This window comes from Lepisosteus oculatus, chromosome 12 (assembly GCF_040954835.1).
Source record: "Lepisosteus oculatus isolate fLepOcu1 chromosome 12, fLepOcu1.hap2, whole genome shotgun sequence".
Taxonomy (NCBI): domain Eukaryota; kingdom Metazoa; phylum Chordata; class Actinopteri; order Semionotiformes; family Lepisosteidae; genus Lepisosteus; species Lepisosteus oculatus.
This window is the reverse complement of record NC_090707.1, coordinates 38,980,524-38,993,239: the sequence shown is the minus strand read 5'-3', so window position 1 is coordinate 38,993,239 and position 12,716 is coordinate 38,980,524. Positions and strand designations below refer to the sequence as shown.

Genomic DNA, 12,716 nt, shown 5'->3' with positions numbered 1-12,716 from the left:
GAGTGACATAGATAGAGACAGGCCTGGCTGGTAGGTGGGTCCTGGTGAGAGTGCTGGTGTGATTTCCAGGAAGTGAGGTCATCTCTCTGGGGACTGCCAGGCCTCTGGTGAGAAGGGAGATGAGGCACATGTGACTGTGTTGCCTGCACTGTGCAGTGCTGTGCTGTAACTGTATTGCCTGCACTGTGCAGTGCTGTAACTGTATTGCTTGCACTGTGCAGTGCTGTGCTGTAACTGTATTGCCTGCACTGTGCAGTGCTGTGCTGTAACTGTATTGCCTGCACTGTGCAGTGCTGTGCTGTAACTGTATTGCCTGCACTGTGCAGTGCTGTGCTGTAACTGGATTGCCTGCACTGTGCTGTGCTGTACTGTAACTGTATTGCCTGCACTGTGCAGTGCTGTGCTGTAACTGTATTGCCTGCACTGTGCAGTGCTGTACTCCCTGTTACTCCAGCTGCACAGTGATGATTACGTACCGGCGTGTACAGCGAGGAGGTGGACTGGGCTCGTGATAGCGCTCCCCCCTCTCCTCCTCTCCACGCTCGACTGGCGAACTCGCCGGACGACTCCCACTCCCGAAACATGTCCACCATCGGTGAGCGCCTGAGAGACGGGGGAATTGGTGAGGGGGGCACACACACTGGCTGTGCTTCGGCAACGGCAGGGCTCCCACAGACGCAGCCCTACCCGCCCACCCCTCTTGACCTACCTCCCACCTCCCTCCCGGCCCCTACCTGCGCTCGTACCCAAAGAGTCTGCCCACGTCTTCTCTCCCGGGGCTGTGGGCTCGATCCCGCGCGCCCCGCCCCCCCTCCACGTCCGGCTGCGCGATGCGCTTCGCCCTGGGGATGTCGGCGATCTGGGCGTACTCCCCCCTGCGCGCGAACCCCGACCCGGAAGAGATCGCGCTGGATTCCGACTCCAGGGAGCTCTGCGACGAGCTGAGCCTCCCGCCCGCCCCCCGCAAGGGGGAGGGGCTCCTGCGACCGGGGGAGGGGCTGCGAGGCTCCAGGCCACGCCCCCGCCCGCTCGCGGCGCTCCTGCTGGTGTGCTCTGAAGCAGGCCCCGCCCTCATGGAGGACGTGCGAGGTCTGAGCGAATCAGAGGAGGGGGTGCGCCGGAGGGCCCTTGAGTCCCACGGAGAGGAGGAGGAGCCCGTGGGCTCAGGCTCCCGAGCAGAGAGGGAGGAGCTGCGCCACTGAGGGGAGGGGCTTGCCTCTGGCCTGGCCTCCTTATTGGTTGCCTTCCTCAGGAAGGAGGGATGAGGGGGCTCGTACGACTGTCTGGCGGAGGAGGCGCTGTGGGAAGGCCGGCTAGTGGGCTCACTTTTCCTCAGAGAACTCTTCAAGTGCGCGATAGGGGAAACAGTCGGGGCCTTGGGGTCAGGAGCGGATTTCAGGATTTTCCGCGAGGTCCCGCTGCTGGAGTCCAAGTTCTTCCCGTAGGAGCCCTGGGACCGGCCTCGCTGATCTTCTCCCCACCTCCCGGAGGAGCTCAGGCTGTCGAAGCCGCGCCGCAGGGAAGAGGAAATCAGGGGCTCGGCCTGCTTGAAGGGGGAGGGGCTCTGGGGGCCGGGTGCGCGGCTTTGAGCGTCAAAGTTCCGGCGGTGGGAGGGGCCGTCAAATTCTGATTGCCGATAGGTGCTGTGGGCCTTGGGGGTGGGGCTGTCGTGGTACCGCCTCTGGCAGAGGCCCAGAGATTCGGCCTGCCGGAAGGGGGAGGGGCTCACGGGGCGGGGGGCGGGGCCTTGGCTGTCGCAGGCCCGCCTGTGGGCGGGGCCAGCTGGCTCGGCCGGCGGGGTGCGGCCGGTGGAGTTGAGGCCCTGGGCCCGGGACTCAGAGGCGCGGCGCTGGGAAGGCAGTCCGAGGTCCGGGTTCCGGAAGGGAATGGAGGCCTTGGGGTCGGGGCTGCGATTGCTCGGGAGAGCCCTGCCCGTCTCCGAGTACCGCTTCGGCGCGGGGCCGGGGGTCTCCCGGGGTGATGGCAGCGAGGGGCGCCTGGCGAGGGACAGGTAGCTACTCTCGCCTCGAGGCTGGGCTCTGGACACTGCGGAGCGGTCAGACAGGAACTGCACTGAGCCTGAGGGGCAGAGAGAAGAGTTACAATAGCCGCCCACTGACTGGACACTACAGCACATGAACACGGCAGATATTTACAGCACAGAGAGAAAACTATCCATCGGTCGGTCAGACCTGTGTGTCTGCTGCCCCTGCCTTCCTCCAGCCAGGCGCGGGGACCTGGGCGCTGAGGTGGGGGCCCCAGTCTGGTCATGCTGTCAGGATTCAAGCTCTGATCCTCATGGAGCAGCTCCTCCTCCGGGCTGAGCTGGGAATACTGGGAATATTCACAGTGGTTCTGATCCTCAGCACTGCGGGGACAGAGGGCTGGTTAAAATAGACTGACCGACTGGACACACATTGCATTAACACACCTTTCAAAAGAGGAGTTAATACAGACACACCGACTGGACACTACAGGACCTAACTACTACACCTCTTAGTGAGAGATTAATGCGTGAATCAATCAAATATAAGGTTTATTACAGTATGACATAACACTCTTGCATATACTATCACACAAGGTCTCTAGACACACACACAGACACAGTATTACCTGTGAGTGCTCTCCTGGTCTTCAGCACAGATATACAGCTCACAGTCGGGGGTCAGAATACACAGGGACCCCCCCTCATTCTCCAGCCCATCTCCTGTGATATCACAATACTCGCTCCCCGCAGACGGCCTATCAGAGCCCACCTGCGGGGCAGAACATCAGACAACCGGCCAATCACAACCCATCCACCTCCCCCCAACACAAAATCACCCCCAGGTGAAACCGAAGGGACCCTGATCCCCAACACTCACAGCTCGGGTCCTGTCTGAGCTCAGTCCAGTTTCTCTTCCTGGCTTGGAAACGAGATACCGTACATGACTGGAGCTGGTGAGAGGCAGAGGAGAGTGGTTCCCAGGTACAGTGCAGACTGTTACACTGTCACACAGCACACCCTCTCACTAAGCCACACACAGTCACAGCAGCACAGCAAGCTGCTGCGTACCCTACAACTGAGCCTGATCGTACCCTACAGCTGAGCCTGATCGTACACTACAGCTGAGCCTGAACAAACCCTACAACTGAGCCTGATCATACCCTACAACTGAGCCTGATCATACCCTACAACTGAGCCTGATCGTACCCTACAACTGAGCCTGATCGTACCCTACAGCTGAGCCTTAACAAACCCTACAACTGAGCCTGATCGTACCCTACAACTGAGCCTGATCGTACCCTACAACTGAGCCTGATCGTACCTACAACTGAGCCTGATCGTACCCTACAGCTGAGCCTGATTGTACCCTACAGCTGAGCTTGATCGTACCCTACAGCTGAGCCTGATTGTACCTACAACTGCACTGATCGTACCCTACAGCTGAGCCTGATCGTACCCTACAACTGAGCCTGATCGTACCCTACAGCTGAGCCTGATCGTACCTACAACTGAGCCTGATCGTACCCTACAACTGAGCCTGATTGTACCCTACAACTGAGCCTAATCGTACCCTACAGCTGAGCCTGATTGTACCCTACAACTGAGCCTGAATGTACCCTACAGCTGAGCCTGATCGTACCCTACAACTGAGCCTGATCGTACCCTACAACTGAGCCTGATCGTACCTACAACTGAGCCTGATCGTACCCTACAGCTGAGCCTGATTGTACCCTACAACTGAGCCTGATCGTACCTACAACTGAGCCTGATCGTACCCTACAACTGAGCCTGATTGTACCCTACAACTGAGCCAGATCGTACCCTACAACTGAGCCTGATCGTACCACCCACACTAGACACTACTTTGCACCCCAAAACTGAACCCAGCCCCCACCCTAGACACTACTCTGCACCCTAAAACTGAGCCTTGCTCCCACAATAACTCAGACACACACAGAGCAGTGTGTCTTAGACAGCCCGTTTACTCACACACAAACACGCACACACACCCCCCCCGGACTGGCCCCTCTCCCCTGTCCCCCACAGTCCTGCTGGAGACCCCGAGACGAGACCCCAGCTCCCCCTGTCTGCAGCTCTCCTGCTGGCTCTGGCTTCCTGTTTCTCTGCTGTAACCCAACCGCCCCTGGGCTGTGCTCATGATTATTTTATCTCTCCGCTCTTTTCTGTGAGGAAACATCTCCCTGCCTCCCTCCTCGCACGTTTCCAATGACATCATCAGTACAGCCGAGCCCAGCCCAAACCCAGGCCCTTCATCATCATCATCATCACTCCTGAACAGACCCTCAGTCTGTAACAACACGTCTGCACCTCTGTGTCCTGTGTCAGGGGGACAGTGGGGTTACAGACAGAGACTGGACACTGGAGCTGGAGAGAGGATAGAGTCACCCAGAGCCTCCGATAAGAACAATCCATATATTTCATACAGATAGAAAGAAACAAACGAAAGGAGTTGGAACTGAAGGCAGAATGAGTGTTGCTCAGTCCCGCAGGGGGACGGAGTTACTCTACTCACAGAATTCACCTGCGGCTCCCAGCTGTTTCTGCTCCTGCTTCTCGCACTGGGGTGTCTGTGTGGACCTGATCTGCTCGGTGAGCCGTGCGTGCTGGCACTCTGTATCGGGTTACTGCTGCTCCCCAGAGGAGTGTAAACGATCTCCTGTGTGTAATTAATTAGCCTCTCTGGACCCTCCCTGCTCTGGGCTTGACGTGACCATGCAGACGGGCTGCTCAGCCCAGAGTCTGCCTCAGGTGCCTGGACACACGGCCAGACCTGAGTGTCTCTCTGTGTTGTGTGTCTGTGTCACTCGCTCTCCCACTGTCTCTCACTGACCCGGCTGTCTGTGTGCTCTGTCCTGCTCTGTGGGTCTAAACCTGTCAACCAGCCTGCTGTGAGTGTCTGCCTGTCCTCAGCACGGTGTGTCTTAATCATCTGTCTGTCCTCAGCACAGTGTGTCTTAATCATCTGTCTACCTGTCCTCAGCACGGTGTGTCTTAATCATCTGTCTACCTGTCCTCAGCACGGTGTGTCTTAATCATCTGTCTGTCTGTCTGTCTGTCTGTCTGTCTGTCTGTCTGTCCTCAGCACAGTGTGTCTTAATCATCTGTCTGTCTGTCCTCAGCACGGTGTGTCTTAATCATCTGTCTGCCTGTCCTCAGCACGGTGTGTCTTAATCATCTGTCTGTCTGCCTGTCCTCAGCACGGTGTGTCTTAATCATCTGTCTGTCCTCAGCACAGTGTGTCTTAATCATCTGTCTACCTGTCCTCAGCACGGTGTGTCTTAATCATCTGTCTGTCTGTCTGTCTGTCCTCAGCACAGTGTGTCTTAATCATCTGTCTGTCTGTCCTCAGCACGGTGTGTCTTAATCATCTGTCTGTCCTCAGCACAGTGTGTCTTAATCATCTGTCTACCTGTCCTCAGCACGGTGTGTCTTAATCAGCTGTCTGTCTGTCTGTCCTCAGCACAGTGTGTCTTAATCATCTGTCTGTCTATCCTCAGCACAGTGTGTCTTAATCATCTGTCTGCCTGTCCTCAGCACAGTGTGTCTTAATCATCTGTCTGTCTGTCCTCAGCACGGTGTGTCTTAATCATCTGTCTGTCCTCAGCACGGTGTGTCTTAATCATCTGTCTGTCCTCAGCACAGTGTGTCTTAATCATCTGTCTGCCTGTCCTCAGCACAGTGTGTCTTAATCATCTGTCTGTCTGTCCTCAGCACGGTGTGTCTTAATCATCTGTCTGTCCTCAGCACAGTGTGTCTTTGATCTGTCAGTGACTCCAGCACGCCTGTCTCTCTGTCTCCCTGTCTCTCTGTCCAGACCTGACTGTCCCCGTCTCTCACCTGAGCGAGGTGGGGGTGCAGGTCCCGGGGTCGCAGGCAGTTGAGGCAGCGGCTGGGGTCGAAGATGTTGGCCTCGAACCTGCGACAGTACAGGTCCTCAGACACAGGGATCATGGTGGAGGCGTCTGCGTGCACACGAGAGCGCACAGCTGGAGTGGAGCTTCCTCACAGCCTCACAGCACCATGTCCAGACAGCCGCAGCGCTGGGAGAAATGAGGAAAACGCTTGATGGGAGGAAAGCTCTGCATGTCTTCATGGTCTCCTGCTCTGTAAGGTTCATGTACAGGTGAAGATCAGTCAGTTTTATGTAACTATTCTGTCATAGGGGGCAGTGCGGTGGCTCTGTGGCTCAGGGTCTGCGCCTGGGGCTGGAAGGTTGCTGGTTCAAATCCCGCGGCCGGCAGAGGAATCCTACTCTGTCGGGCTCCTGAGCAAGGCCCTTCACCCCAACTGCTCCAGGGGTGCTGTACAGTGGCTGACCCTGCGCTCTGACCCCAAGCTTCTCTCCCTGTCTGTCTGTCTCACGGAGAGCAAGCTGGGGTCTGTGAAAAGACAAACTCCTAATACAAGAAATTGTAAATTGTATAGGGCCAATAAAGTGATCTCCCTATCTTCCAAACCTGCTGGACTGGACTTATAAATTGTCACAAATTAAACAGATGGTTTCTTAAAATACGTCATTAAGAGATCATCCATCCATTGTCTGACTGTTTCTTCCACTATCCCAGCGAGCAACAGGCACAAGGCAGGAGACACCCTGGACAGGACACACACTCACACACCCTGCCAGTCCATCACAGGACACACTCACACCAGGGCCAGTTTTCCCAAAGCCAGCAAACCTTCCAGCTTGTTATTGACCCACGCAAGTGCGGGGAGAACATGCAGACCATGCAGACTCCACACAGACAGCAACTGAACCAAGGGCTCCAGTGCTGCCCATTAAGAGCTGAGCTGGAACAGAAATCTGAACAAATCACTAGTACAGAGTTCCCCACCTTCAGAAACAGATGTCCGATCAATAAAGAGACGTCCTCTGCTCTGACATACTGTGAGACAGCAGAACCACACACACACACTATACCGTACAGGAGCCCGAACTGATCCACAGTACTGATGATTCAAAATATCAGACTCAGACTTCACCCCATTACAGCAAACAGCGGTACAATTCTTTATAACTCGCTATAGTTAGGTCCAGCTGAATGTCTACCTCGGGATAAGTAAATATGACTTATTTTTATAACGCATACCGACGTCAAACGTACAAAGTTAAAAACACGAAACAATGTTACATTCGCTCGCAATTAATAACGGTCTGAAAAGATCTCCATCCCAGAAAGAGTCAATATTTGTAGAAATGCTATATATTTCTTTCTCATTACAGTCAAAGAAAGGTAATATTTTGACATCAACTTGCCTGCCGGATCTCCGCAGTTCTTATTGATCACAAATTGCACAAATTTCCATCGGGAGAGTGAACGCAGCTCTGGTCACCGAGACACGCCCCCGCTCTCCGTTCATTGGCTCATGTTTCCCAATCTGAGATCCCATTGGCGCTTTCTTCAGCAGCTGGCGTCCGAGAGCAACAGGTGAGGAAACCGCCACGCTTTGTCCGCCATTTTGGCTCCGCCGAACGGTTATTCCAGAAGACGCGCAGACGCAGCGGGCGGAGCCGCAATGACAGCAGTTTCTTCCTATTTAAACAAATATTGAGTTTCACCGGCTTGCGAAAGCGAATCGAGAGCTGGTGTCCAGCTGTCACTGGTCGGTTCAGGTGATTAGGAATTGTTTTAATACATTTTTAAATTGTGGCGTTTGAACTGGCTGCAGCTCCCGAAGCTTCACAAATGTATTTATTTTATACAAACGAGTCTGATCAACTGAAATAAAGTTTACAGTCTCATAAAGTTCACCTTTAACATATTTAAACACATTTGCGTAAGGACTCAGCATTGAGGCGATCTCATGAGGATTTAAGATGGTTACAACCTCAGCGCAAATGGAATGACACAGCGCGGTAGCACGAAATTGACTCCATCAACCCAGAAACCGGTAAAAAACGGACGATAGATGCGCCTGCAAGTACTGGCAGGCGCCACAAGAGGGCCACAAAAACCGCGCCACCCGCCTGAGCTCAGCTGTACCCCCTCGAAGAGCCCCGGTGCTGGCTGTCGGTGCAGGTAGAGTTCTTGCGTTTGAATGTTTTTTACTGCATTATGCACCCTGATCTCTCTCACAGCCCCATCAGCCTGAATGTCACCTGGACTGGATTTGCAGTTTCCTACCAACTCCACAGTCCCCTGTGAGGCCCAGAGGCTGTGGTGTGGTCTGGTCTGGTCTGGTCTGGTCTGGCAGACAGGTGTACAGACAGGTCCTGGGTTGAACTATTGGCCCAAGTTGCTGTGACCTCAGTTGCAGACTCTCCAGCGGGTCTGGCCTTTTCCCGTCTTCTCCAGAACCCGTCACTTTCAGGCTCCGGTCCCTCTCGGCTCAGAAGGCACACAGCCAACTCCGAACGAGACACTTGTACTTCAGGGGTTGTTAAACTTGATGCTTTTTTATTTTGCATTTTTACAGCTTATTGTACAAAACCAGAAACATTTTATATACACACCCACCAGGCCATCACTGACCCTTGACACACACAGGACAGTGACACTGACGCCTGACACACACACACACACTGGACAGTCACTGATCCCTGACACACACACACACTGGACAGTCACACTGATGCTTGACACACACACACACACACACACACACTGGACAGTCACTGATCCCTGTCCCACACACACTGGATGGTCCAGCTCCTTCACAGTGTTGTTGTCTGCAGAAGCAGGACCATGTGACCCTGAGACTCCAGCTGTATGAACACACACCTCCACGCACTCCAGATTCCAGCCAGACCTCTGCACCTCACCCCCACCCTGCCCAGGCCCAGCCCCGGGCTCTCAGTCCTTCTGCTGGTACCGTCTCCCGGTCCGCTGGCGGCGCTGCTTCTTGCTGGTCCGGCCCAGTCTGAGCTTCTGGGTGGCTCCTCCCCCCTTCCTGTCAATCACCCTGCCCCGGCCCACCCCTTCCTTCCCCTTCCTTTTGTCCCACCCCTTCTTCTTCTTGGTCTTGGTGTGGGCGTGGAGAGAGGCGGTGAGGGAGGACAGCCTGAGGGAGAGAGGAAGAGGGGCACAGGAGGTCAAAGAGAGGGAGTATACAGGCCCTAATACAGGCCCTAGAGACACACCCCAAACACAGAGATTAATACAGACCCTAGAGACACACCCCAAACACAGAGATAAACACAGACCCTAGAGACACACCCCAAACACGGAGATTAATACAGACCCTAATACAGGCCCTAGAGACACTCCTAACAGAGAGATAACTGAAGACCTGCATAGAGACCACAGAGATGCATAAGTCTGAACGCAGATCCCAGAAACACCTCTAACACAGAGACAGAAAGAGATTGCACAATTACTTTTTGGACATGATCGGATCCCCAGCTTTCTTGGGTAGTGCTCTGCTGTTCTTCTCTTCTTCCTCTTCCTCACTCTCTCCACCCTTCTCCTCCTCACTCTCCTCTGTGCCCTGTGGAAGACAGACCAGAATCACGCCAAGAGTGAGACCTTCCCAAAACCCCAAATCAATAAAAAAAAAACATAAAAAGGAAAATATATGACCCATCAAGCAAACATTGGCTGACCCCCTTACATGCTTACAAAGTAATGAGCCAATAAACAGCTCTGACAATGAGAAAGTCCCAAACTGGACGCACCTGATTGGTCTCCAAGCCTAAGAGGCGGGCCCCGGAGAGGTCAAGGTCGCTGATTGTCGTCACGGTGACTGTGTGATTGGGGTGATCGTACTGGACAGACTCTGTCTTCCCTGTGACCAGCTCCTCCAACTCATCTGCCTCCTCTAGACACAGAGACGTAGAGATGGACAGTGAGAGAGGACATACAGTGTAAAGAAAACACAAAACAAGAACAGCACGGCGTCGGGCAGTCAGGGTGTCACACAGGCAGTCAGGGCGTCACACAGTGTGTCGGGCAGTCAGGGTGTCACACAGGCAGTGTGTCGAGCAGTCAGGGTGTCGCACAGGCAGTGTGTCGGGCAGTCAGGGTGCCACACAGTGTGTCGGGCAGTCAGGGTGTCACACGGGCAGTGTGTCGAGCAGTCAGGGTGTCGCACAGGCAGTGTGTCGGGCAGTCAGGGTGTCGCACAGGCAGTGTGTCTGGTCTCTCACCCAGGGCCTCCTTTCTCTCTTTCAACATCTTCAGGTACTCCTTGTGTCTCTGCAATGGAAGCAGGAGAGATCCAGTGAGACAGGAATCTGTCAGAACGTTTTTACCCCACTCAACATCTGTCTCCCAGCCCCGCAGTCTCACTCTCTCTCACCTGTCTGTCTCACCCCTCTCTCCCCTGACACTCAGCAGTCTGTCCCGCTGTCACCTGTCTCTCTCCCTCGCTCACCCGCCTGTCTCGCTCCCTCGCTCACCCGCCTGTCTCGCTCCCTCGCTCACCCGCCTGTCTCACTCACCTCCTCTCTCACTTTGCGCTGCTCCTCCTTCAGCTTCTGCTTGATCTCCTCCACAGCCACCTTGCGCCTCTCCAGCTTCCTCTTGTGGAAGCCGGTCAGATAGTCGCTGTCAGAGAGAAGCGCAGGCAGGGTCACCAGACCGCTGGGTCACGGGGAGAGACACAGACACGGACACGCCCGCCACCCACCCACGGGCGCACTCTGCTGAGCCCAGCCCAACCCCCAGAGCCCCAGAGAATGGGGAAGACCATGCAAACTCCACACAGACCCCTGAGCTGTGGAGCAGGGCTAGCCAGCACTGTGGACAGTGGAGGCCAGCACAACCCGTGAGCCTGCACTGCCACGACACCATCACGCACAGATTTAGATCTCCCGGACACACGCTGAGCACTCACGGACTGATAGAGACAGACCAACACTTTTTAAGTGTAAAACTTCCTTTCCTGTGGTTTATTCGACATCACGTTAGCCCGCGGGGGGCGGGGGGAGGGGACAAACTATCTCAGCTCTCCAGTCTCTGAACTCTGTCCCTCCCGGGTCACTCACTGCCTGTCCTTGTCGTTGAAAGTCACCACGGTCTTGCGCTCCCGTCTCTTGGCCCCGGGTCCGAGCTTCTTCTTTTTCGCCATGGCACCCCAGTCCCCAGATCACACGTGTGCGAGTGTTGTTACTGCACCGACTTCCTGTTGAGCGCCCGTGTGCAGCAGCGATCTGCGTCCGGCCGGGAAACGCGCTGCGCCGCACTGCGGTTCCGAGTGCACGGGGCGTTCCAGTCGCCGCTACGCGCGCACGCATCTCTGTAAACCTTTACAGAAATACATTTTACACATTTCTCGTTGCTTTTGTATCTGTTCTTTTCAAGTTAAAATATTCCTTCAAAATAGGTTTATTAACAGATAAATAACAGATTTATTAAAACTACAAGACGGCAAAGTTTTCACCGTTTTGCTAGTCATCATGCTGCATCTTTATGAAAACCGTTAACCATTAAAAACGTCAGCTTTCTTGGAAGCAAATATTTTCCCCAAAAATAATAGAGCCTCCCTGAAAGATTCCACAGCGACAGACGAGGAACTTTACCGCTGGAAACGCCTGTAGCCGGACAGTTTTTCTTGCCCAGCACAAAAAAACAACTATAAACATGACGTCATCGGCTTCTAGCGGGTGTGTGACGCTCATGACCGATCGATCATTTTATCAAAGCACGCGTTCATCAGACGTCATGATGATCATAATCAAATATTTTCAAAAGCAATCACTTCCAAACACGTCAGGAACTAAAGGCAGTAGAAATGCTGCATATAATTCAGAGGTGAAACTGTAGATTGTATATCATTATTTTTAAGGAACAAGTAATAGGTTTATTCCATGCTGAAAAGAGATGAAAGAGAACACAACGTTTCGGCCGTGGAGCCTTCTCCAGGTGTGAGAGAGACAGGGCAGTAGGCAAAAGTAAAGTAGCAGGAGAACAAAGGCTGGGAGAGAGGAGGAGCGAGAGGCGGGAGCAGGGGACAGACAGAGAGGCCAGTCAAAAGGTGTGGAATCAGGACAGGTGTAGACAGGTGTGAAATGAAACCTACAATGAATAGAGAGAATGTAGAAGAGTAGTCTGTCGTTGAGAGAAGAGGGAAGGTGAGATCCCAGCTGCAGGATAATTTTAGTTTCTGTGGTCTTTCTGATGTAGGAGTTAGGAAATCTTTGAGAGCACAGACGGAGAGATTAGAGTGGTCGTGGCCTTCAGAGGTGAAATGAGAACAATAGGCTCGGAGAGATCTTTAATCTTCACAGCCCTGACGTGTTCTTTTCAGCAGGAATAAACCTATTACTCTTTCCTTTGCAGCCTACGCATGCTGACGCAGCTCCCCACCTGATATAATTATTTTTAGCCTACCATCAAAGTCACAGTCGTGCTCTAACTAGGATTACCTACCTGCGACCTGAGGCGTATCATGAACCTTTGACCCTTTGGGATCAGTTGACCCGAAATGGGTTGGGATTTCAGCTCAGCCCTGACCTCACACTGGTGACGTGGGGTCGCAGAGCTGGGGCGATCCCGGCCCCTGATGTCACCCGAGCATCAGCAGTTAAACTGATGCACGAAAACCTGTGATCAGTAATGGCGACTCCAGTACAAGTGCTGAGATTACGACGGTGAATTACCAAACGAAATTAACAACTCCAGAGAGGGGAAGAGCAGCAGACAGGTCTTAACACGTGGTAAACTGTGGAAAAAGCCAACTGCTTGTTATTTTCTATCACACACACACACACCCTTTTTTTAAAAACAGCTTCCTGATCATTGTATTTCTCACCTTTACTAATAACAGA

At 53.8% G+C, this 12,716-nt stretch overlaps 2 protein-coding genes across 2 annotated transcripts; both read right to left on the bottom strand.

Moving 5' to 3' along the window:
- Positions 1-78: 78 nt before the first annotated feature.
- LOC138241958 (serine/arginine repetitive matrix protein 1) lies at positions 79-2,179 on the bottom strand. The gene is made up of 4 exons (XM_069196288.1): positions 2,173-2,179; positions 735-2,079; positions 477-603; positions 79-102 (listed from the first exon to the last, which is right to left on the bottom strand). The coding sequence occupies exons 1-4, from the start codon at positions 2,177-2,179 to the stop codon at positions 79-81; spliced, it is 1,503 nt and encodes a 500-aa protein (XP_069052389.1).
- Positions 2,180-8,385: 6,206 nt separating this feature from the next.
- Positions 8,386-11,181, bottom strand: nol12 (nucleolar protein 12). The gene is made up of 6 exons (XM_069197044.1): positions 10,935-11,181; positions 10,389-10,494; positions 10,095-10,143; positions 9,624-9,766; positions 9,327-9,436; positions 8,386-9,010 (listed from the first exon to the last, which is right to left on the bottom strand). Exons 1-6 carry the CDS (start codon positions 11,015-11,017, stop codon positions 8,803-8,805), a joined length of 699 nt encoding a protein of 232 aa, XP_069053145.1. The 5' UTR covers positions 11,018-11,181; the 3' UTR covers positions 8,386-8,802.
- Positions 11,182-12,716: the final 1,535 nt, after the last annotated feature.

What these genes read in the sequence shown, in the direction of transcription:
- nol12 (XM_069197044.1), bottom strand. Translation starts at nt 11,017, where the DNA reads ATGGCGAAAAAGAAGAAGCTCGGACCCGGGGCCAAGAGACGGGAGCGC. An exon ending in AGAGAGAAAGGAGGCCCTGG is followed by an intron (nt 9,767 to 10,094) that starts GTGAGAGACCAG and finishes CTCTGTGTCTAG; the next exon opens with AGGAGGCAGATGAGTTGGAG. An exon ending in GATCCGATCATGTCCAAAAA is followed by an intron (nt 9,011 to 9,326) that starts GTAATTGTGCAA and finishes TCTCTCCCTCAG; the next exon opens with GCTGTCCTCCCTCACCGCCT.
- LOC138241958 (XM_069196288.1), bottom strand. An exon ending in CTCTTTGGGTACGAGCGCAG is followed by an intron (nt 604 to 734) that starts GTAGGGGCCGGG and finishes CCCGTCTCTCAG; the next exon opens with GCGCTCACCGATGGTGGACA. An exon ending in CCTCCTCGCTGTACACGCCG is followed by an intron (nt 103 to 476) that starts GTACGTAATCAT and finishes TTCTCACCAGAG; the next exon opens with GCCTGGCAGTCCCCAGAGAG.